We start from the raw sequence: 24558 nt of genomic DNA, 5'->3' as shown, positions 1-24558 counted from the left end.
CTCTCTCTCTCATTAGCAGGCAAGGCAACAGTGCAGCACCATCTCTCTCTCTCTGTTTCTGACACAACAGCGCCACGTTTGCCCCTACTGGTACTCATAGTCACACACAGTCACATAGTCACATTAACACGGACATTGCTGTTCCTTGGAGTGGTTGCACCACTCAAATAAAAGGTATCTAGATGTAGTAACCAAACTACATTACACACTAACATTCACAGTGCCTTTGTTGATCAATTCCTGGCCTAGACTAGCCCTAGGGAGCACAATTCTCAGATTATACAACCTCCACATTTGTTCATGATTGTAGGAACCCTAACAAATGTTTTACATGCGGTTTCTACATTGACATTAGGCTATACTTGAGACCAGGCACACAACTTGATCCATAACTCAACTCATAACTTTGCACTAAACAGAAGTGGCTGTAATTTTCATTTGTGATTAATACATGTGATATAGACAAAACTAAGTGCAACTCTATGACCTTACATCTTCGGGGGAAAAAATACTGTAAGAAGTTTGTGGTATAATACCGTACGTAGTCTGATATGGCAAAATATAGAACCGAGATGAGATTGTACTTTGGTGTTTTTCTGTCTCAAATGTAAACTTCAAATGTGACAATTTCTTTCTTTCCCACTCAGGTGGGGAATAATGGAATAACATCCCAAATTAAATGAAATCTCTCATTCTAAGAGGTCTTAAAAAACATTAGAAAAATTGGCCCCCGAGTTAAATATCTGAGAATGCATACATTTGTTTAGTGTAATCTATGGAACACCTGTTGGTTTTATAATGTACTAATGTATTCATGACTGCCTCCCAGTCAAGTCTAGAGGACCACAATGGAAATAAGTAATTTATTGCGATATCCTGATAGATTAGGTACAATTATGCAATGTGTGTATTGTATTTAAATGTATCAAATCAATCAACCAACCAGCCAACCAAACAGAGATGCATCAATACTGTTATCAGGCAATCAGCCATTACAAGGCTGACACCACGTTACCTGCCGACACCAAAACAAAGTCCTTTGATTTTCTGTTGGTTTACACTGAATGATCTCTGTAATGGAGAAAATCAATGAATCAGATTATTTTCTGTTGGACGGTACAAGATGTACGTAAAGTCCAAATTAATGTTGTTAAATGTCAGTATTTAGTGCATCAGATCACTAACGTCTACTTTCTTTTAAGCGGTGCTGGCAGTGATACGGTGGTACAATACTGGAGAACATTGTCATAATTGTTCTAACGTCACCCCACAAAGCCCTCGAGGTAGGGAGAAACAAATGCCCCAAGAGTGAAGGAGAAAAGGGGCATAAATTAGAGGAGAGATGGGGGGTAAAGGAATCACACACTGGCAGTCCTCTCTTGGCTGGCAGTCCTCTCTTGGCTGTCTGCTAAATTCAGTTTCTGACTATAGAGGAACAACAGTCAAGGAATCATTGGTGACAGACTAGTACAGATTATGTTGCATTCCAAGATTGTGGAATAGTTGGCTGGCTTCTAAGACTAAGCAAATGGTGCTATATAGCAGTAGTTTTCAACCTTTTGTTATATCAAGGCCCATTATTTTATTCGGCTTTTGAGCAAAGGACCACCATTCGATGAGATTTAGCCTCTCAGACCCCTTCAACATTCTCTAATTGTGTAGACGTCTTGTAAATTAAGTAAGGAAGATGTTTAACAATAATGTAACTCTTGAGTGTGTAAAAAAAGGTATTTAACCAGGCTCCTGATCAGGCACAGGTGTTGCCAGTGGCATGGCACTACTGGTTGCCGACGGCCAGGTGGAAGTTCTTACGTGTGCCAGTACAAACTGATCTCCAAAACATGTCCGTTGAGTTTAACTTTGCTTTATTTTCTGCAGTCATTTTCCTATACAACATACAGATAAAATAATAAGAAAGAAACTAACAAACACAGGCGACCAGCCCTCCTGAACACAGTGGAAAACTGTTAGCCTCTGCCGTCTGCCACTGGCAACACCTGTGCCTGATCAGGAGCCTGGTTAAATACCTGGGCTGGCCTTGACATTGACCAAGCTGCAGTGACATTATCAATCAGGAAAACATTAAGTCATAATGGCTCTTACATATATGCCTAAAATAAACTGAAGAACCACAGGGGTTTAAGACTTTCTTGTGTGTGTGTGTGTGTGTGTGTGTGTGTGTGTGTGTGTGTGTGTGTGTGTGTGTGTGTGTGTACGTAATTCTTAATAATATGGTGTGAGAACACAATATGATGGTTTAAAGACAAACTAAAATGTTAATAAAAGGATACATTGAAGTACTCAGCTCCTCCAGCTGTGAAGAGAAAGACATTTCTTTAATCATTTGAACAATAATATACGATGCCAACAAAAGCTGTGTTTATACTAAAATACCAGTATATTGCCGGCTAAAGATTACATAAATTGCCAGTGTATGCACCGTCATAACACACCGTCACCATGGTACTGGAATAGTGATGGTCTGCGTTCAAACTTTTGTATTTAAGATATTTTATATTTTTGGGGATTTTTTCTGCTTTTATTTGATAGAGTACAGTAGACTGACAGGGAATGGGGAGACAGAGGTCTGAATTCTGAACACTTGGACAGCAATTATGTATCCATTTTGGAACCCATTGCAGTGGGAGTGAGTCATTATAATAGGTTTTCCATCATGCTCGCTTGAAGCACAATATTGTGCTCCTATTCAAAATATAAAAGGCACACCATTTAGATGGCTTGGTTGAATGCTTCTGAATGTTCTTCTGATTGTGATTTTACTTCATCAATGGTCAAGTATTTTATTTCAGTATATGGACTGCTGAGCTTAACAGCCCTGAAATTCAGAGCACCTGATTGCACCTCTTGAATTGTTAAAAGGTGACCCTAAGTTACAAGAATCATTTAAGAAAAAAACTGTATCTAACGAAACCACGTCAGTGTGGTTGAACTGGACATTGTTCTATAACTAGATGTTGATGTTGTCTTGTTAGTCTATAGGCTACTAGCCTGGTAAACCAACCACCCTGGAAGTAGGCTACTGCATGGGTTCAGTTGGTTGAACTGGACATTGGTTCAATCATTTGGTGTTGTCTTGTTGTACTGTACTGGGTTCAGTTAGTTAAACAGGATGCAAGCATCGATATTTCTGTGACTGGTTATGGTTCCAAATACATTTGCAGCTTCAATCAAAACATGTTCCATTCCTGGATGTATTTCTTACAATTCACCTTTAGCTAAGCCCCGCCCTCACCCACTTAGACACTCCTACTTGGACACTTTCCAGCCGGGCTCATTCATTCCAATGTAAATAAAATAGATTTTACACATTAAATACTGGTTCATTTTTGGAACCAGACCTTCAAAATCTCTTCCAAATCGTCAACAATGCCTGCCATATGCACTGGAAAAATATGTGCGTGACATTACTTTTTTAAAACAATGTTTTATCATAATAGGAAAACTATTGATGGAGAGGTTTGTCTATCTAATCCATGTTATGCTTAGCTGTGATTGGACCATAGCAGTTTGGGGAGGGGCTTAGCTATAGGTCAATTGTCCATCCATCCATCCATCTTCAACCGCTTATCCGTAGTCGGGTCGCGACTACAGGTCCTATAGGACCTACGACTATAGGTCAATTGTGTTTTTCAAAATTGTGTTTTTCACAATGTGAAATATGTTTTTTAGATTAGATGGAAACATATTGGCTGACAAAAAAGTAAAGGGCTTAAATAATTGACAGACTAAAACTAGACTAAAATGTCAAATAAATGTACGGATTATTGGACTAAGATTAAGACTAAAATGCTCAACTTTTAGTCGACTAAAACGTGACTAAATAAAAATAGGATGAGTTCGACTAAATACTATAAAAACTAACAACGTTGATTGAAACTGGACTAAGACTGAGACTAAATTTAAAAATAGCCGACATTGTCGGCTACAATGTGAGAAGTGAGAACCCCCACCCCTGCCCCACTGTGGGTAATTATCATTCTCTACTATTATAAGAGGCATTGCAACAGGCAGGAGGCCCCTGCGGGGAGTCTTACGTTGAGCAACAGTTTGTCCATGTTGGTGTCACAGGCCGCTTTCCTCTGATCCTCGGGCAGTTCGTCCACCTCGCCGTACATGTCAAAGTGCAATCGTGCCAGTTTCTCCTGCATCTCTCGGACCTGCTCCATCTGGTCAATGGAGCACTCGTTACCTATTGAAAGGAAGGAAAGAAAGTTGTCTCTGATTAGGCTTGACCGCAACTATCAATTATTTTCTCATCGGTTATTCTATTGATTAATCAAATAATCATGCCGATCATGTGCAGTTTAACCCATTTTGACCTGAGATCAGATTCTAAAAATGTCTTCTACATCCTGACAGTTTTCTGAAAAAGCTATGTTTCTATGTCAGTCGTTCTTCGATTTTTCAAAAATAGCAGATAACAGCATAACATAATGCTAACACCAAAAGGGGTTCCCGCCCAAAATGGGTTAAGCCGTTTGCATTTTGGATAGCAGATGTGTATTTGTGATTGAGATGGTGACTCCCAAAAGGAGTCTTGCGGTCGGATTCAAGTTCAACACACCAAGATCATGGAGCAATGTACTGCTCGTTAAAGCGTTTATTAATTTGTCCATTTAATATTTATTAATTGTTACTATTTGTAGTCTTACTTACTGAGTCTGCGGTACACAAACACTCTTGCTGAGTGATCATGTTGCCAACTGTGTTGTCGATTTGCTTTAGATACTTTTTGGGAGTGCTAATCATTTGCCTGCATTTTGTTTGTTGAAATAGTAATGTCATGCGCATATTTTTCCAGTGGATACTGCAGGCCTTGTTGACGGGATTTGTAAGAGAGGCTCCTTCCTGTTCTCCTCTCCTCGCTTGCTCATGGGGAAGTAAAAATGAAAACATTTAAGGAAGTGGGCAAATGACATGGACTAGAGTATGGACTTAACTTGCTTTGCATGTGCGGTGTCTTGTGATTTGGCACCAAATACAATTGATTGATTGATTGATTGGATAAATAACCAGGACAACCACCAGGGCTTTTAATAAAACATGAAGGGTTCTGTCAGTAGCCAGCATCCAATTTCACAGGAACCCCTTTTGGTGTTTTAAGCATTATGCTATACTTTAGCTATTGAAAAATAGCAGATCTACAGAGCTTGTAGGTCTGCTATTTTTGAAAAATCGCGAAAATGTGGCACAAATCTTTGAATATATATTCCTTCAGAGCGAACATTTTTAACTCAAATCTTTGCTTCTGGGGGGTCCCTGGAACAACATATTTTCAGATGGGGGTCGGCAGCCAATTACATAATATTTATGGGGGTCCTCGACATGAAATATTGAGCACCACTGATACAGAAACATAGGTATTTCAGAAAACTGTCAGAATTCTTTAAATTTCAACGTCAGGCCTAAATGGGTTAAGAGCAAAAACTGATAATATTCAAAGAATCAAGACTTCGCATGACTGACTGATCATTTTTATGAAATAAAGTATTCTGCCGTTTTGCTTTGGCTTCGACATTGTAAATGGCCCACTGGTCCCGGTTGTACTTTTCAGAACGGCCTGCCCGAATCCGAGTCGCCTACCGCCTGCGCACCGCCTACAAGGAACAGCGTGGGATACAAGCAGGTCACAGCCGAGCACGCTCGCTCCCGCAGAACGCACACTCCCCCGTTCACTTGCGCTGCTGCTGTGAAGACATGTGCCTCCATTTTGTTGTTGTTCCCGTCATCTGTCCTCTTTAAAGATATTTTTTTTTGCGGCTTACGCCTTTTATTGGTTTTTTTGTAGGGACAGACAGTAGGCTGACAGGAAACGGGGGAGAGAGATGGGGGAAGACATGCAGTAAAGGCCGTGTCGGGCTCGGGAGTCGAACCCGCGGCACACTGCGACTGGATTACCAGTCGGGTGCCCAGACGGTTACGCCACCGCCTGGGCCGTCATCTGTCCTCTTCATCGTTTTAATTATAAATGTTCCTGAAACCCCCAGTCCCTGGCTCAAAACACTATCACCGCAGCAAAGAAAAGAAAGTCAGCAGGAAGAGTTGAGTGAGAGAAAGAAGGAGTATATTAACATTAATCGCCACCAGGGGGCGCCAAAAGGCCCAGAGCGCCAACATATATATTTTATTTTTTTTATTTTTTTACCATGTTATAAAACACGAAAAACACGTCCTTGGCGCTCCAGGACATCATGAAAAAGAAGTTAAATAAGTCCTTGGCGACCATTGAGTTTAAAAAAAAAATTCAAGCCACAATTGCGAGACCGGTGGAATTGGCTGGGTTATGATGCAGCCAAAAACGAGGTCTTTTGTGAGCTCTGCAGATCAATGCCCATTGCCCACATATGCCGACAAGTTAGAGAGAAAAAAGTCAACGTGTATGAACAGAAGTGTATGATGATAATGCATGGCCGTGGTACTATGGTGAAAATTATGCCACGCTACGAGCTTGTAGATCTGCTATTTTTGAAAAATTGTGAAAACGTGTGGAAATCATTGAATATATATTCTTTCACAGTGAACGTTTTAACTCAAATCTTTGCTTCTGGGGGGTCCCTGGAACAACATATTTTCAGATGGGGATAGGCCACCAAATCAAACTAAAATATACTCAATGTCTGAATGTCTGTCTGAATGAATGAATGAATGTCTGTCTGATCACTTTCCCAGTAGCCTAAAGGTGTTTCAAGACCACACAATGGAATGAGCGGGTCCATTTGGTTCGATAATAAAAATCCACCTGGGAAAGAGAGCTACAGCTCTTCGCTCTTGCATAGAAACGCGTGAGCTGGCATGAGCGGGTCCATTTGGTTCAATACACTCCCAAAGTTTAATTACGGTCTGCTTTTTATATCCGTTGTATCATTATATAACGATAATATAATCCACCACACGAGGGAGGGGAAACACAGCTGACAACTCTTGCATGGAAACGAGTGAGCTGGCACGCAGGGACCTTTTTTTCCCCTTTTCTTTAACCAACGCTGAGTTGCTGACCTGCACGAACAAAGTGAAGCGACTGAAGTAACTGGAAATATACGGTATATCTTCAGGTAACTTTGCACGCACCTTCAGTCCCCAAGCCTCTAACCTGCCTTTAGCCATACTGAGCCATACCAGGGGTGTCACAGGGTATCTGATTAAGGTGGGGGATGAGTGTGGGGAGGGGACGAGGCCCACGCTCCGAATTTGGCGTTTTATTTATTTTTTGTTCTATTTTTAGCCTATTCCCATCCAAAATTCCCAGGTAGGCATGCTTTGGCAAGACAAAAATAGCACAGCCGCGGCGAGCCGCCATACAATCAATCTTAAATGGGCCAATAGAATTTCATATAGGGTAAACAGAACTTTGTTGCTGACGTCCAAGTGGGAGAAAGAAAATAGTCAGGCGGGTGGTCAAAAGTGTGTGTACTCGCAGTGAATGGTGGTGACGCGCCTGCCTGCCTGCCCCCCCCAGCGAATGTTCCGCACGAAGACCACTTGCCTAATAATATTATAATGTACCTTTGTGCCCTTCCCAAGCTCATCCGTTAACAATTCCCTCACAATTAGCCTCGGTACCAGGCTTTCATTTTCATTCGGCGAAAAAAAATGAATACCTCCTAATCAGTAACATACATTTTGTGCCCAACCCAACTTCCCGTTAACATTTCCCTCCCAATCAATGTGACCCATTATATCGCATTAATACCCACACTGTACATCATTTCCTGTTCATTACAACGGGTAAGGCTTTAGTAGTACATATAATTGTTGGGGTCCTTGATATGAAATAGTTTGAGGACCACTGATACTGGTATATTAACATTTCAGAAAACTCATTTGTAGAATCTGGTCTCAGGTTTTAATGGCATAAATGCACAGCTCACCAAAGGCCTGCAGTTTCCCTGAGTGGAAGTCATCGAGGAGACCTAGCAGACCATTTTCCATCTCCTGCACGTCGGACACGTCGGTCAGAAAGGAGTGCTGGGTGGAGGAGGGTGCCGCCGGGTTCTGGTTCGGCCTACGACTAGAACCCGTTTGGGACCGGGCTTTATCTCTGACTCCCCTGAAGAAACAATACAGGTCAATCCGTGAGTGGGTGCACCCGTTTCAAACTTTCGAAAACCATCAATACAATGATTAAACGTGATTTTGTCCCTTATGCTCTGATTAAACGTGATTTTGTCCCTTTCAATGCATTGATGAAACGTGATTTTGTCCCTTTCAATGCATTGATGGCATTCGAATGAGGGTGTTGTGTGGTAAATTGGTAATGCTTGTTTTGCTTGTGTGACATCAACGATGATCTGACTGTTTCAGCTGTCATTTGTAGCCTGGCTGTGTGGAGAAGGTACTATACTATGTGTATGTACCTTAGAGTATAATCTAAGGTATGTACCCTTATAGCATAGGAGGTGTTAATGAATTAACCAGTTTAATATGTTTAACTTTAATTCCCTGTAACTTACAGGGAATCAATCAATCATTATATTACACTTACACTACAGGCTGCATTGTGTAATATAACGAATAGATCATTACAAGTACAACGCGTGTTGTGTGAAATTAGCCGTCCTGCAGAAAAACACCTCCTGCTCTTGGTCCTCGTATTAGTCCCCGTGTTGTGGCTGTAGCCGACATGTCGTCCCCCGGTGGAAGTGCCGGTCTTGTTGCGGGCAGTGCCGGTGGTCGCGCCCCCCGCCGCCGGGGTGGCAGTGGAGGAGGGCCTGGGGCTCTTTCTCTTCAGCTTCCGCTGCTCCATGGCCTCATGATACGATACGGTGCACCCTGGGATCGATCCAGACCCACACAAACTAATTCACTAAACGACACACGAGAGAGGTAAACATGACATGCGTGTGTGACTTTAAAATCTTTAAAATCCCCCGAACACGGAAGGGCGAGCTAACATTAGCTTGGTACTACCGCTAGCCACTCAGCTAACTCACTTTTTAACGCACTACGCAGGGATAATTCATTTTCAATGTCAGCCGATAAAGACATTCACTCACCAAATGTAGAGAGACAAAGTCCCAGAGAGCAGAGTTATGGTGGCACGAAATATTCCAAACCACAGCTGAGCTGTCACCAAACTGGTGAACCTTGCGTGCTGCTAACAACAACAAAACTCTCTCTCGGACGACAATGTTGTGATCTGACGTCACTCAACGACACAGTGACAGCGCCTGCCTTCAAAATAAACACATCAAATGAAATAACATTGTATATCCAGTCAGTGGTGGGGAAATAACTCAAGTAAAAGTACGGAATTCAACATTTAGCCTACTTGGGTAAAAGTACAACAATGTACTTAAAAGTACCAAAAGTAAAGTACCAGATCTTCAGGTAAATCGGCTATTTTGTGGTTAATGTATACAAAGTAACTAGTAACTATAAAGTAACTATAAAGTTTTCAAATAATTGTAGTGGATCTAAAATTACAATATGTGCCTCTGAGGTGTAGTGGAGTAGAAGTAAAAGTAGGCCTACTGGAAATTGGAAATACTCAAGTAAAAATAGGCCTACCTCAAAGTTGTACTTAAAGGGACACACAAAAATATATATTAATGACGTTTAGAAGATTTAGAACACTTACCTGGGGGGGTCTTTATGAAGTTTCTCTTTAAGTACAGTACTATTAAGTAGTAAATGTACTTAGTTACTTTCCGCCCCTGTGTATATCGATGCCAGAGCGAAGTGCTCATGCCGCTTCTATGCCACAGTGCGAGACCAATTCAGTTTGTCAGTCACTTTAATATCCAAGCCACTGAGCAATCAAATTGTCCTCCAATGGACTTGTTTAGACCGATGTTTATCAAATGAAAGGACTGCCATTTGTCCCACTGTGCGCCCACTGTCCGTTTCTTTGGTTTGAAATTGGGGAAAACCAGCAAAACCAGACTGGATGATTGTTGCAACTTGCCAGGCCCAGGAATCAACTTTATGGAGATGTCAACCTGTTTATATCCTAAATGGTGCATTTATATAGCGCCTTTATCCAATGCGCTTTGTTCATTACATTCACCCATTCATACACTGATGGCAGCGGAAACCATGCAAGGCACCAACCAACACATCAGGAGCAATTAGGGGTTCAGTGTATTGCTCAAGGACACTTCGACACTAACGCTGGGGGAGCCCGGGTTCGAACTGGCAACCTTGCGGTTGCCATCCAGCCACTCTACCCCTGAGCCACCACCGACCTACTACTGGTAGCCAGCTGCCTTTGCGTTCGTCTTTGGGCGCTTCCATTTCAGCCCAGATATGTCAAGGGTCCACACATAACAAAAATAATGGATTTTATTTATAATGCACCATGGAATCTCAAAGTGCTAAGAACGAAGAAGCATCATACGATTAAAACATGGGTTGTCTCCTTAGCTGACAGAACTGGCGATAAGAATAAAGCAATTGTCACTTTGTCACTACTTTATCCCTTCATTTTTAGGGAGTTGCCATTGTGAAGATTTTAATCAGCCTGGTCAAGCCTGATTCTCTTCACTTTCAGGGCACCACCAGTTATTGCAGTGCAATGATTATCTACTGGAAACAAATTTCACACAAGACAAAGTAAAGCAGATTGTTTATTATATCAAGTAAAAGATCGACCAAAAGCAACAGAAGGCACACATATTTGGGGAAGATGTCACACCAGTACCAGTGATCCTTGTCGAAATAGACACCCATCCATTCCACATTCATACTACATTGTGATCATATAGCAAAATATAGCAGTACACAAATTTTATATATGCACCATCAAACAGTAGGCCTGTCAGAAAATAGGGGAGTGTCTAGCCCATTCTTTAGGGAAAGAGGGTAGCATACAATATAGTAGTAACGGGCTAAGCTTTGCAGTTTATGCAATGTTGAACAAATGCAGCCTGTTCAAAAATATATTCATATATAATTTTACTTTCCAGCCACTGAAGCTAATACACACTATACAAAAAAGCAGGAAAGTACAATAGATTGGTAAAGTCAATTGTAAGAACATCCATGCAACATGGTGTCAAGTCAAACTGTTAGCTTAATATTGGCAGTATTATAGCATTAGAGAAAGATAGTGGCAGTACCGTTGTCATAAACCAGTCATAGAAAAAAAACCTTACAAGTCCATATAGTGCCAAAAATATTAGCTTTACAGAAGGGAAAAAGCATACATAAAACATATTTCAATATACATCTTAGAAATACAGGAGCGTCCAGAAAGTACAGATGCATATCCCTTCTTTCAGGAGGTACAACATTACAAAAGAACAAAAAAAAAAAAACATTACTTTTGAAGTATGTCAGTAAAAAGTGAAAAGTCATGGCAAGTCGTGACATATGTAGAATGTTTGGCGCGAAATCCAGTATTCACATAGACAAAGATGGGAACAGTATCGAGGACTTCTACAAATTATGTTAAGGGCTTTTTGAGTAAGCCCTGCCAACATGCAACACGATGATGGCATTCTTATCCAGCTCCTATAAAATAAAACTGACATCTCCAAACAGAAGAGATGGTGTCGAACCAATAGTCTGTAGTCGTCTGTTGCGATGTGGGTTTTTTAGCAGGTGCCATCATGCTGTTGCGGTTCGAACGAGGTAAAACCAGACCATCTGATCCCTTGGCAAATACCGGCCATGGGGACGGCTCTACGCCCCTTGGCTTTTTTTATGTGACTGTGGCATGCATCTTAATCCTGTCCACTTCAAGCGAAAGTTGGAACGGTTAAACCTGGTTCGAGGCGGCCGACAGTGCAGTAGGGTTGGTTGTCTGAGGGAACTTGTTCACGCTCTGGCATGCAGTTTGAAAGGTTAGTTATGTCCATGGTAAATCAGCTTACGAGGTGGCCATTGGTGAGGGCTTGGCTAAACGCAGGTGTACACGATATATGGGGGCTGCTCAATGTTCATGCTAGCACGTGAAATAGCTTTACCCGTCTCAGTCTCAACGAGTGAGTCCCGTGTCTGCCAGCATGACAAATGGCCAGGTTAGGGAAAAAGGCTAATTATATATATTTATATTCAAAACCCAGCCCCGGGCATGGAGATTAATATGGGTAGCCGTCAGGGAAGCCTAGACCGGTGACACTCTGCTCCCCTCCGTCAGCCAGGTAGGGACCCCCATCCTCATAGAGAGGCATGGGGAGGCCGTCCTCTTCCCTGGCGGCAGGAATGAGGACATCTGGATCCCCCTTCAAGCTGGGCCTCTGGTTGTCTGGGAAGGCCATGGTGAAAAGCGCCTCAGGGTCACATACAAACTTGTACACATACCTCTCGCCGGCCACCTGCCATAAAAAGAGCCAGAGGATTAGAGGTCAACTCAGGCAGATAGATGTAATCAAAGAAAGATTGGAATTAATTAATGACATAAAATATAATTTAAATACTGTATATACCAGCAGTCTAAGTCAGTCTAAGTCTAATTAATGTCATTATTTCACCGGGTATTGTCTATTCAGATCATAGCTTTCTCCTCACCTAAAGTATAGAGACGACAGTTGTATAAATAATCTTTACAAACAAGGCTCCTGTGGCTTAATACATGTATATCAATTTGGGGTCCTTGAGATGAAAATGTTCTTGAGAACCACTAATACGAACGAAAATAAAAGCCTGGGCACCGAGGCTAAAGAACCACTGAACTATGCAATCCCACTCTGAAAAGGCCTTACACTAACGCACTATAAAAATGTGATGGGAGTGAAAATAAGATTGGAACGTGACCTGCCTTTACCTTCTGCATGATGCCCTTCTCATAGTAGTAACGCAGGGAGCGACTCAGCTTGTCGTAGTTCATGGCGGGGCGATTCTTCTGCATTCCCCATCGCCGGGCCACCTGTGAAACAGTGGGGGGGGGGGCTTTGTTGAATACCTTGCATATTCAACAATGTGCTATATTTCCAGGTAGACCACTGTCACTAAGCTATTTACATAATTGGTTAATCAAGGTTGTTAATGAACTAACTTAATCCTGAAAGCAGCAAGACATCTGAAAAGCAATTCCAGTACTGATAATTAGACATCAATGAAGTCTGTGTCAGTTAACCCCCTAAAGCCCAACTGACCTCCTCAGGCTCGATGAGTTTGAACTCCATGTTGCGTCCAGTCCAGGCGATGAAGTGGCTGTTGGCTGGATTGTCCAGCAGGGTGACCAGGAACTGCCAGAGCTGCAGGGAGCCGCGGCGCTGGTAAGGCGGGCCGTCACGGAAGACCAGCCCCTCCTGCTTGACTTTACCTGGCCAAAGTTAGCGAGGTTACAATACATGAACAGTCAGTCAACATCCACAAAAACATTTCTCACACAGTAGAGTTTGGCAACAAAAAAAAAGGAACTTACCTTCCAGTCTTTCCGGTACAACGCATGTGTCATCGTAGTACAGCTCGCCATCATAAACGAAACCTGACAAATGAAGACAGTTAAAGTAGAGTGATTTTTTATTTCATGTTCATTTAGTCTTAATGAACATGAAAAATACATTTCAATGGAAAGATAAGTAGTAGATCAAATCAAATCTCATTATGGGAACTCACCCTCATTGTTATTCTGGTAGAATGCTGAAGATTTGCCAAATGATGACTGGCAGTTTTGTACCTCTGTAAGACACAAGAATAGCAAGCACTTAGAAGACGGTTGCGATTTGAAAGGACCATACTGCCGTCACACATCTATGCACCTTGAAACAGTCAAATTACCCTTTTTTGTTTAAACTAACAGAGAGTGGGCGCAACCATTGCAACATTTGTCCGGTCACCCTTTGTTTTGAGTCTAATCTTTGAGACAGCCAGAAGGCCTTGGTCAGAAGATCTGAGAAATATCACACTTTAAAGCGGATGCAGTATTTCAGAGATGGTGCTTTGTAGATTGAGTAAAAGGATTTTAAATCAATTCTGCATTCAATGGGCAACCATTGAAGAGCAGCCAAACACTGGTGTAATAGGTGGCCTACGTCTACCTATTAGTTAAGAGTCTGGCAGACACATTTTGTACTAACTCGAGCATAGACACCAGGTGGTAAACCGTGCATTCGCATTCATCGAAACAGGATGAAACAAAGGCATGCATGCTTTTTTTGAGAGGTGTTAGATTAATTTGAAGAAACAAGCTCTCAGGACCTATGACAAGGATTTTAGTCCGGATCTAGTTGTCTGGATTGAGCTGAAAGAAATGATAAGACATCTAGTCATTTGTCATCTTTCAAAAAAAAAAAAAGATAAAGACGTCTCCAAAGTCATTAAAACGTTACAGAATGTATACGAATAATTGAGTAAATATTGGCTAAACATCATCAAGTTTGAATTTCAAATAAATGTTCTACTTTTGGGTAGACGTAACTTAAAATCAAACCCACCTTTTAAAATGCCTTAAAAGCACAATGATAAATGATATAATCATTTGACAAAAAGCAAACAACCACGCAATGATATTTAGTGTGCTGGTCGACTACCTATTATTACAAATCTCAAGCAAGGTTCAAATCCCAGCAATCCCATACCGTACAGAAATACATGGGATCCAACTCAATAATGTAAGTTCTAGGCAATAGGCTAAACATCCCAAACTACCGGTATGGTCCTTTTAGGAGTCAAATGGGATCATTGTTTGTACCACACACGCCATTTACGTCATTCAGCTAGCTATAATGTTAATAGGATTGACCCTGAAAGTGGAAAGAACACAGATCAAGAGTTCGACTGTCATTTGTTAATCTCATGGATACTAGAGAATTCTGCACTAAACTAAACACCTTCCTTTATGGGAAGTGATCAGAACCAACAATATATTAGAGATATAATATACTGTATATATATAAATAAAATAGTCATATCGCACAGAAATTCCATATCGGTGGATCTCTAAACTACAACAGCTCTATGTCTCACACACACACACCTGAGTCAAAGCCGTAGTCTCTGGGCTCTTGTTTGATGGAGACGGGGTGGAAGGAGGTCGTCCGGGGGGGCAGAGGACCCATACCAGGGGCCCCTTGCTCTGGGTAGCGTGGGTCCACCAGCTCCTGTTTGAACCCATGTGGAGACAAGGGGACAACAGGCTCCGAGAGGTGGCGCTGGTATATGGGACGGCCGTCCTGGGTGGGTGGCTGGTGGCGGTGGTGGGAGTGGGACTGAGAAGGGTAGGATGGCCTGACTGCATTCTTTGGAGGGGGTTGTGGCAAGCAGGGCTCCGACATCTGCCGATGGAACCTGCAGACGAGGGGGTGGAAAACAGACCGTTATAATTTAAAGGTATATTCAGTGATTTGACTTAAATCACTTATTTTATTTTTTTTCTGGATAATCCTCCCTACTATAGAGTGTGCTGACCATATAAGGAGTTCCTCCCTGTCCCCAGTGAGCCCCTGGGGTCAAAAAACCCTAGTTTCAGTTTTGGTGGCGGGTGGCAAAACCGTCATCCAATCAGGATGAGAGGGGCCTTCCTCCAATCATGATCGAGTGGGGGTGGGCCTTGGTGCACATGCTGTTGGCCTGTTGCACTTCCCCCACTGTAGAGCGTGCATGTGCACATTTTGTTACCGGGGCGGACTGGGTGGTTTTCCAAATCACCCAAATCACTGAATGCTCCTTTAAGATAGATTATTTCAGGCTAACATTAGATCATGCGCAGGTGTGACGTTCTGATTACTTCAGACAGTATGTGATTCACTCAAGACAATTTGGCACATTTGAGTCTCCGAGGTCTCATTTGTGTACAATTGTACATGATCACCGCTCACAACTCGGACATTAAAATCACACATTTGTCAGGTCTCGAGTTGAACCTAAGCATGTATGTCAACTTTGTCATGTTCCTAAAGAAATATTGGTCGCAAAGGTTTTTGGGTGCATAGTGGCTGTCACTCATCTTTATATATACTGTACACACACTGTAAGCTTTTGGTACAGCCTAAATCCCAACTCACCTGTGCTCTGAGCTATAGGAGCTGTCTGGCCGACTGACAGGGGGCCGTGGCAACGCAAAACGCTGACTTTGGCAGGCCTGTTGGGGGTGTCGGCCAGGTTGTTGGTTGTGGTGTTGGCCAGGTTGTTGGTTGTGGTGTTGGCGTGGGGAGGGGGCCTGGTTAGGAGGACAGCCGTGGCTTAGCTGTGGGCCAGGGACCTGCCTCTGTAAGGGTGGTGTCCCTGCCGGGTGGGCAGAGCTGCACAGCAGGGCAGGCGCAGCAGGCGGAGCCATCGATTTGACCCCGACTTGGGCACTGGGGGAAGCAGAAGGGATGGAGTTGCGAATGAGAGAAAGAAGATGACTTATTAGAGAGAGACCACTTGTTTGTGTCATGGAAAAAGGTAGAATTGGAGACAATAGGAAAATTAATACATATTTGTCTGGGTGGGTGTAGTGATTTTACACGTACCTGTAGCTGTAAAGGCACTTATCATTGTACTGTGTGAGTCTCTGCTCCTGGTTGCAGGGTGACAGCTCTCTGGATGGGCTGGATTCCCGTTTCACTTTACTGACCGGTGGTCCATGGAACATCACTGCAACACACACACACACACACACTTATGCTTACCATTGAAATATGACCAATTATATTCTGGTGTAAAAGTATCAGAAACGACGAATAGAATATGCATAATTAATTACATATAACAAAAGCACTTTGCCTAGGAGTGAGATATTAGTTTAAGGGTTGTGCCCACCCCATGCAATAACCAACTATCAAATCATGTACTTACAAATAGAGAGATGCAATGTTGTTTAAATAAAATATATTTTTTTAAAGCAAGCGTGTGCCAATTTCGAATGAAAAAGAGAATTGTACGTTTGGAAAAACTGAAAAGTCAACATTCCTGCAATTTAGCAACAAAAGCATAATTTCCTTCAACATGCCTGTCCTGTTGGGAATAACTGTGTACACAATGGCAGTATGGTCGACCACAGATGTGTAAACAGCTTCATTTTCCACACAGAGTCATTTCATTGAGGCAGCTATTAAGCAGCGATACACAGACATTGGCACACACAGAGACATCTTTGTGTGCTGCTTGAATAAAAGGCCAAACATGCAAATATTTCCCCACTTCCTCCCCTATCTATGACATGAGTATTGTCAGGGCACAGCGGGGTACGGTAGGAAGTCGGAGGTTGGGTCTCTGCCTGCTCTAACAGCCCCCGCTGTTTCCTGTGCCATATTAACTGCCATCATTCAGATGGTACTATGCCACGGCACGGCTAGCTTTTTTTTTTTTTTTTTAACCCATAGTCAACAGGGCAAGATAACAACAACATTCTTATTTACAATAATGCCTGAGGCAGCTGTGGTTGGGGGGGGTTACTCATTCATAAATTGGCAACTGGGGAATACCCAGTGTTGTCCTCCGGTCTTGCAGAAACAGAGGGCATTAGTCATTCACTTCCATCACTCAGATTTGAATTGCTCAACTGGTGACCTTCTGGTCACACGCCTACTTCATCCAGATTCCAGGCCACATCCCTAATCACAACACGAAAGCTAATGTTTGCAGGAACTCGCTGCGTCTGAGCCGCTGTTAAAGGAGAATTCCATACTAGAAGGCTTTCTTACCTTTATTTGTAGTTGTTACGTCCCCACCAAAGAGGTCCAGGTGTTATTATGTGCAAAAGTGCATTATTGGCTATTTCCCCTACCATAAGCCCTCAATGGGGGTTGGGTTTTTGTGCTAATTCGCTCATTTCCATCGAAATAAGTAGTAAAGTGTGCCGCTTGGGATATTATTTACATTATGAAGAGTGGATATATACATTATTTTTTTAGGTAAGAAAGCCTTCTAGTATGGAATTCTCCTTTAATGTAAGGTACTTGTATGTACATAACACACCCAAAAAGCACCTAAACTTAAAATTGCCATTTTAAGACGCACTGATCGACTGTATATGTTTGTTTATCCTTGTTTGCCGTTTATTACTTTTATTATTATTATTATTATTATTACCATTATTGTTTCTTGATGCACCTTGCTTTTTCCTTCTGCCTAGTTTCTTCTATATACTACAGTACCCTTGTTTTTTTAATCGGTCTTATCCTTACTTGTATGTTGTAACCTTAACTGCTGTGCCGCCTCAGGGTGACCGAGTTTCCCCTGTGGGATAATAAGGTATCCATCTATCTATCTATCTATCTTAAGACCATGACTGACGCACAAAGCCCCCCTGCGTCATCAAGGTTTTTGCTTCAGCCAGTTACAAAGCCAGCGGAGGGCCCATTACTGAGACCACCTGTAGTCAACTTTGTAATCATTCGTGATTCATGAAACTTCATGCGAATGTTGGTTTAGGAAATTAGCTTGTATGAAAGTGAGGCATTACGTTTCACCTAATGTAGTTGTCGGGCTCAGGGGTAGAGTGGCTGGATGGTAACCGCAAGGTTGCCAGTTCGAACCTGGGCTCCCCCAGAGTTAGTGTCAAAGTGTCCTTGAGCAAGACACTGAACCCCCAATTGCTCCTGGTGTATGAATGTGTGTGTGAATGGGTGAATGTAATGCACAATCTATGTAAAGTGCCTTGGATAAAGGCGCTATATAAATGCACCATTTACCCATTTTGTCATCTTCAGTCACCAGTGGTAGAAAAACACTGAATGACTCAGTCAGTCAGTCACTTAAATGCTCCTCTAGTCGTACACAGTCAGCCATACTGCTCTCCTGAGGTTCGTAAATGAAGCAACTGCTTGTAATAATGGCTGGCACCATGCCAATACTACATTCTCACACACACACACTCCTGCAGCATACTCTATTCAGGCAGAGTAAAAGCTTCCCAGTGTTAAAGTGCACCAGCCACAGCAGCCAACAACTGCAACACTGAAATATCTGACACGGCCATGCGACAGAGTCTAAAGTAAACTAGCCTTTAAGTTGCTAATGGAGAAGTCCATATTTCGCAGGCAAAAGCGGTGGCTGTGGAGAACTTTCAAATAGAGACAAAGTATAACAAAGCCAACACAGCATGGTTGGATTTGGAGCTCTGCCCAGCAGCTACGCTCCGGCTGCCAACTGCTTGGGACTCAACAACAAGACCTTCTCCAGTGGTCCATCAGTGGTGGTTAGGGACGTGGCTGGCTTAAATTACCACTCCAAATCAGATTCAGCTCTGGAAGCAACTGGATATTGGTGGAGGCCTAAGGGCTGATTCATACTCCTATTTTACCGCTGTTTCGGCGCTGTAGTGCCGAAATGATTTCGGCTCGTCAGAAATTTTCAGCAGCACCAAAGAGCCGACTTTAGGACGGTACCCGCCCCCCCGAACCTCAAATGACGTCACATTGTAGGCTCTACAGAGCCGAACCGACTTTTATTCGGCTCCAAAATAGGAGTATGAATCGGCCCTAACAGCCAGTTGGACAGACAGACACGAGCACAAGACCCGCTCATTCTGCACTATGCATGCAGCATGGGTAAACCAACACGAAAAACACAGGCACGTTGACTTAATCCCGACACAGGCCAAGAAAGGTGGTCACTTATTTTGGAGCCACGGAATGATCTTTTGTTTCCATGCTTTCGTGCACAGGAACATTGTAGTCCTTGGGAAATGGACGTATAAATAAACAATGCATGTAATTATGCATAATGTGACTCCATGTCGCAGCACTCTTTTCTTTCCGCTCTATCATAAATATTACAGGAGTGGTGTCTGTACTTACAGTTGTCGGACTGGAAATCGGGGACAAACTGCTCGTCGTCGGGAACCTGGGCTGTAGGAGAGGATTTGGGAGATTGTTTAAAAAGGGGGACATTCTAAAAATATATATTATTGATATTCTCATTAATTTGCGGAGCTCACCTTCTGCAATCCATATTTCCTGGAGTTGGCTCAGATCTTGAAAGAGCTCTAGACAAGAGGAGAAAGAAATCATACCTACGGCCCATAAATTCACGATTTGTTGATGTTACGGTTGTGAGTATGGTGTGATTGGGTGGCGTGTGTGTGTGGGGGTTTTGTGTCAATGTGTGTGAGTTTGAGTGTTCACTTCCAGAGTCTGAACATCATCTGATTGCTGGCTGCCAATCACCCTAGCTTCTGGTGATAGGCTGGATAAGACTATTTAAGACCTGTGAACACCTGTGCTCTCTCCACCCACAAATACACTGTGTCCTGTGTTATTAGTATGTTTAAGCAATATTACACAAGAGGGTGTGCGTTACTGTCATTAATGGCACGCCTGCGTTGCTGCAAGAACGAGCCGAAAGGCGAGTTCTGTACCCCTGCACCCCTTTTCACTTTACTTCATACTAATAGTTGAGTGCCCCTTATATGGGCACTATGTTCCACCCAGTCATATCATAGCTGAAGAGTGTTCCACCCATTGGGACTGTACTGTAACCTACCTTCTGTGTCCAGAGCCAGCTCTGTGTCCACAAACTTCCTCTTCCTGTCATTGAGTGGTCTGTTCAACTGCTCCTCGACCTCGACTACCTGAGATTTCTGGAATGACAATGGAGAGAGGTGGTGAGAGGGGGGGACTTCAGGGACGTGCTGACCATTGGGAAATCTGGGAAAACTTCCGAAAAGGCCGGTCCAGTCCAGGCCAACAAAACACTCACGCTCGGTGGTACCATGTAAGGGACTTGCTGATCATAAAAGCCGTCCATGTTGCAGTGTCTCTGTGGGGCCAAGGGCCGTCCAACGGGAGATCCCTCACCGACCCCGTGCTGCTGTGGAGAGACGATAACCTATATTAGAATCACCTGGCATCGACAGCCATCAAAATATATTATAATCACCTGTTACCTGGCATCAACGACAGCCATATCTCACACTCACTGCCCATCTATTATTAGACACAATCACCCCCTTAATCAGTGCATCGGGTTGTGTTTGTTTAACAACCAGCGGAGCTCGTAAAACCTTATCGGCAAAGCACCGGGAGTGCAGGTCTTGCGTAAGACCACCACGTATGTGTCAGCTGGGATGGACCAATGAAGAAACCAGGCCACGTGAGGTGAGGTCATAAAAATGTGGTCATCAGGCTCACCTAGGCTACCGTGGTCAGTAACGATCATATGGGGAAGTGATGTGTGCGTTTCAAAATGCAGTTTACGGTGACCTTTAAAAGCATAGCATCCTAAAACAGTCTCTTTCTGACAGAACCAAAGTGTGTGGGCCATACATTTGATGTGACACGTGAAATTAACCTCAACCGCCAAAACAGGTTGCCAAACCCTCATTTTCGTGGATTTGCACATTGCAAAACAGTGACACTTGGAGTGACAAAATATCAGAAGAGTCCAAAGCCAATCAATTAAAACTTATGTTGAACCCATATGAATTTTAGTAGTACAATTATATAACCAGTCACTATCACTACTGTACCATTGAGTCATTTGTCGGTTTAGGACACATTCTGGCAAGGTCATAATAAACCCAATAAGATATATTTCCGGCTGTATACAGTTAGGCCTAATTGAAAAGTAGGTTTTCAATTGGGCCTAACTGTAACATATAGTTTGTTTATTTAAAGCAACAGTCTGTTGCTTTAAATAAACAAAAGACAGTCGAAAATGTGCATAGAAACCTAATCACCCCGTGCCGTATGGGTGACAACACACATGGGTAGATATATAAAAGATCAGATTAACTACTTTTACTATAGGCCTATATTACCGCCTACCTCGTGCATGCAGGCTACAGTAGCCCAATTATTGCATAATATGTTCCAACAAAAAAAACATCCAACAAAGCTGTTGACAAGCTTGGCTAAAAGTGTGTTGATCAACTCCCTGAGGCTTTACCATTCAGACGTGAAAGCGTGTCATATGGAGTTGCATAACGGCTAAACTCGGGGAATGGGATCCGAGTCGACCGTACCATAAGTACGGACTAACAGGCAAAAAGACACGAACGGCGATGTAACGGAACGGATGCATATAACTTTTAGGGTTTAGGGTCGAATGTTATATAATATTAAATATAGCCTATTTAGGAACATCATTAATAAAAACATATATATATACACACACCGGTTAGCAGTCTATGAAATGTAGGGGTGGGGGGGGGGGGTGATCGCTTTTAACTTAAGCTTTGTGAAGTTTCCAAACTGTACAATCACCCATGGGGCCTCCTCCTTCTCCTCCCGGGGACTTTGTTTTTCTCAATGAAGTGAAATTTGATCCCTACGTGTGCTGTGCGCACCAAGGGGGGAGGGGGGGCTCGCGCAATGCCATTCATAAATTTCCAAGCGGACACAGATAAGGAACTGGGATCACTCAACACACGCAACAAAACAGAAGCGTACTAGAGAACTACTGCAAACAAAAAAAACAATACATCGGAAATGCGGGGAAATTGACGCACTAACAACAACTGCCTCTCTCTGTAGCATTTCATTCTCATAAAATGGCGTTCAGTCTCTCTCCCCTAGCTCTCCTCTCCTCGCGAGCACTGAGTCCACACAGCGCGACATCCATCCAAATCACAGCGAGAACACCAGCGTGTGTTTTACGGCAATTACAACAATCCACGGTCCCAGTCCCGAGTAAAAAACACATCCATGCTTCATTACCAGCGTTAGAATAATAATAGTGCACAACTCACTCTGATACTGTGTGGACTTTTCTCGGCAGTAGTACAGTAGGCCTATAGTCAAAACAAAAACAACAAATATTCACGCGCAGGCAAGCAGCAACCTTTTTTCTCGCTCTCTCTACATTCCCTGCAGGCAAGCAGCGCTCCTCCTCTCTCTCTCACGCAACTTGACTGTGGATTTTCTCAATGGAATGATGGTCTGTCTGTCTGCGGTCCCCTCGAGCGCAAACGGCTCCCTGTTAGTTCGCAACCATTGGCTGGTGAGTATTGCCATTCAAAGGCATAGCCAATCCCCATCAAGAATGCCATTAAACCCCCACCCCCCCTTGATGTTTTTTTTTATGAATGGCTGCCCCGTTTCATTCATGTCTCTGGAGAGCTCTCTTAAAGGGACACGACGGTACAGTTTGTTTTCACTTTTGTTTGAAAATTGAAAACAAAATGTGCTTCCAGACAGTATTCATGAAAATGCGAAAAATGTTAATAGGGGTGTTCGGGCAAGGTAGCCTGCCCAGTAGCCTGCCCTAAAAACACACACACACACATACACACAATGTACTCAGTTTATCTACTCAGCTTAGCAAGGTTCTCACATTTAATGAATTCAGTTTAAAGTTTATGATGTAGCCTACATTTACAGACAATAATGTGTGGTGACTGACTAGTAATGCATTGAAATAAGGTTAGTCTTGACTTGCAGTATTAGCCAGATAGATAACTACCGTGTCATGGGGCTGGGGGGAGGTAGAGCTAGCCTGGCTAATAAGCCAGACTCAAATCACACTGTCTGATTCGAGCCAGGACTGCCAAAAAAAGTTTGGTGGACATTATGAGTTGACCCTTTTTTTACTTTCTTTATATGATGAATGATGATTTCCTGTTTTTTTTCCATAGAAGTGTATAGGCCTACCGGTATTTGTAGTCTATAAATGTTTTGATGAATTGAAAACGGTGTACCCTGGATCATTCACAAAGTAACAGTTTTTTTTTTGTATTGACATTGTGCCTTTCCTTTGAAATGTACCCATTCTGCATACTGTGAAGTAAAAAATCCAATCAATCAATCAATCAAACAAACTCTATAACCTCCTTAGACAAAACACGGACCAGGCGTACATGTCATCTTGTCAGTTTTGACTAATGACCAGCTGTTTTCAATGGTTTGAATGCCATCATTGGCCTTTGTTTCAATGTTGAGTCTATATAGTCTGCATTCCTTCATCACAGCACATGCCTGAGGCGTCTATTTCAGACGTGGGCGTTCTAATAGTGTATTGGTGTCCTCTAGTCCAAATGGACCCTTATGGGTCTGTAACTCAGAGAGTGTACAAATGGAACCAAATGGACCCTGATGGGTCCAATACACTCTCAGAGTTAAATTAACATTGATTTTACAATATAAATTGGGGGTCCCAGAGATAGAAATGCCATTAAATGCGGGTCCGTAGCCTAATTCAGGTCAAACCTGGAGTGGTCATTGAAATTAAAATGGTTGAAAATCACTGTTAGAGCTGTAAAAATCTTCTCTTTTGGGGGTGATTGGCATATATTTTCTAATGGGGGTCCGCAGGCTAATGAGTGTCGATTTGGGGGTCCTTGACATGAAAAAGTTTGGGAACCATTGCTCTAGTCTACACTATATACTCTCTACACATGACGTAAGAGGACATTCACAGGCTTGGAAAGGGACGCCTGGGGGCACTTGACCAAGCAACTGAGTAGGGTATGAGAATGTGTGGTGATATGACGTAATAAGCCGTGAGACTATTTCATTTTATTTTGGTCTTTGCAATGTCTTGCATAACCCGTATTCAAGGATGAGTGGTGCCTTTCCTAGCTACAAGACTTGGAGCTTGATGCTTGATGGCTCGTCTATGCTCAGCATGCAATATGCAATGCATTATGTATGATACATGAACTGGGAACCTGTTTCGTGAGAGTGCTCCAACCTTATCTTTGTATAATCCATTATTCATAGAGGCATTCTTCAAAGCCAGGGCCTGGAGTACTCTTTCTACTACGTAGTAATATCCTTTGAACACCTG

The 24558-nt window shown here is 42.8% G+C and overlaps 2 protein-coding genes across 10 annotated transcripts; both read right to left on the bottom strand.

Annotated features, from left to right (window-relative positions):
* Positions 1–1848: 1848 nt before the first annotated feature.
* ccdc28a (coiled-coil domain containing 28A) lies at positions 1849–9192 on the bottom strand. Its single transcript, XM_079495170.1, has 6 exons — positions 9015–9192; positions 8592–8824; positions 7890–8068; positions 4056–4210; positions 2292–2314; positions 1849–2053 (listed from the first exon to the last, which is right to left on the bottom strand). Exons 2-6 carry the CDS (start codon positions 8762–8764, stop codon positions 2020–2022), a joined length of 564 nt encoding a protein of 187 aa, XP_079351296.1. The 5' UTR covers positions 8765–8824; positions 9015–9192; the 3' UTR covers positions 1849–2019.
* Positions 9193–10573: 1381 nt separating this feature from the next.
* Positions 10574–22792, bottom strand: LOC306917309 (ETS translocation variant 5-like). 9 transcript variants are annotated; one of them, XM_079495469.1, is made up of 13 exons: positions 22523–22792; positions 20533–20643; positions 20317–20413; positions 19772–19819; positions 19632–19682; positions 16356–16485; positions 15912–16205; positions 14885–15195; positions 13525–13587; positions 13331–13393; positions 13059–13228; positions 12722–12829; positions 10574–12278 (listed from the first exon to the last, which is right to left on the bottom strand). In XM_079495469.1, exons 2-13 carry the CDS (start codon positions 20578–20580, stop codon positions 12042–12044), a joined length of 1620 nt encoding a protein of 539 aa, XP_079351595.1. In that variant the 5' UTR covers positions 20581–20643; positions 22523–22792; the 3' UTR covers positions 10574–12041. The 9 variants fall into 9 exon arrangements, with proteins under 9 accessions (XP_079351595.1, XP_079351599.1, XP_079351596.1 ...); XM_079495473.1 differs by having other exon boundaries at positions 20317–20404; positions 20527–20643; positions 22615–22792; XM_079495470.1 differs by having other exon boundaries at positions 22615–22792.
* Between the last annotated feature and the right edge of the window lie 1766 nt (positions 22793–24558).

This window comes from Electrona antarctica (genome assembly GCF_951216825.1).
Source record: "Electrona antarctica genome assembly, chromosome: 24".
Classification (NCBI taxonomy): Eukaryota; Metazoa; Chordata; class Actinopteri; order Myctophiformes; family Myctophidae; genus Electrona; species Electrona antarctica.
This window is presented reverse-complemented; position numbering and strand designations above follow the sequence as displayed.

Coding starts and splice junctions, on each gene's coding strand:
- LOC306917309 (XM_079495465.1), bottom strand. CDS start 22,321: ATGAGAATGAAATGCTACAGAGAGAGGCAGTTGTTGTTA. Junction 20,644..22,282: donor GAGAGAGGCAGTTGTTGTTA/GTGCGTCAATTT, acceptor GTCTCTCCACAG/CAGCACGGGGTCGGTGAGGG. Junction 16,486..19,631: donor CGATTTCCAGTCCGACAACT/GTAAGTACAGAC, acceptor TGTGTGTTGCAG/TGATGTTCCATGGACCACCG.
- ccdc28a (XM_079495170.1), bottom strand. CDS start 8,764: ATGGAGCAGCGGAAGCTGAAGAGAAAGAGCCCCAGGCCCTCCTCCACT. Junction 4,211..7,889: donor AGGGAAACTGCAGGCCTTTG/GTGAGCTGTGCA, acceptor TCCTTTCAATAG/GTAACGAGTGCTCCATTGAC. Junction 2,315..4,055: donor TGGACAAACTGTTGCTCAAC/GTAAGACTCCCC, acceptor TTCTCTTCACAG/CTGGAGGAGCTGAGTACTTC.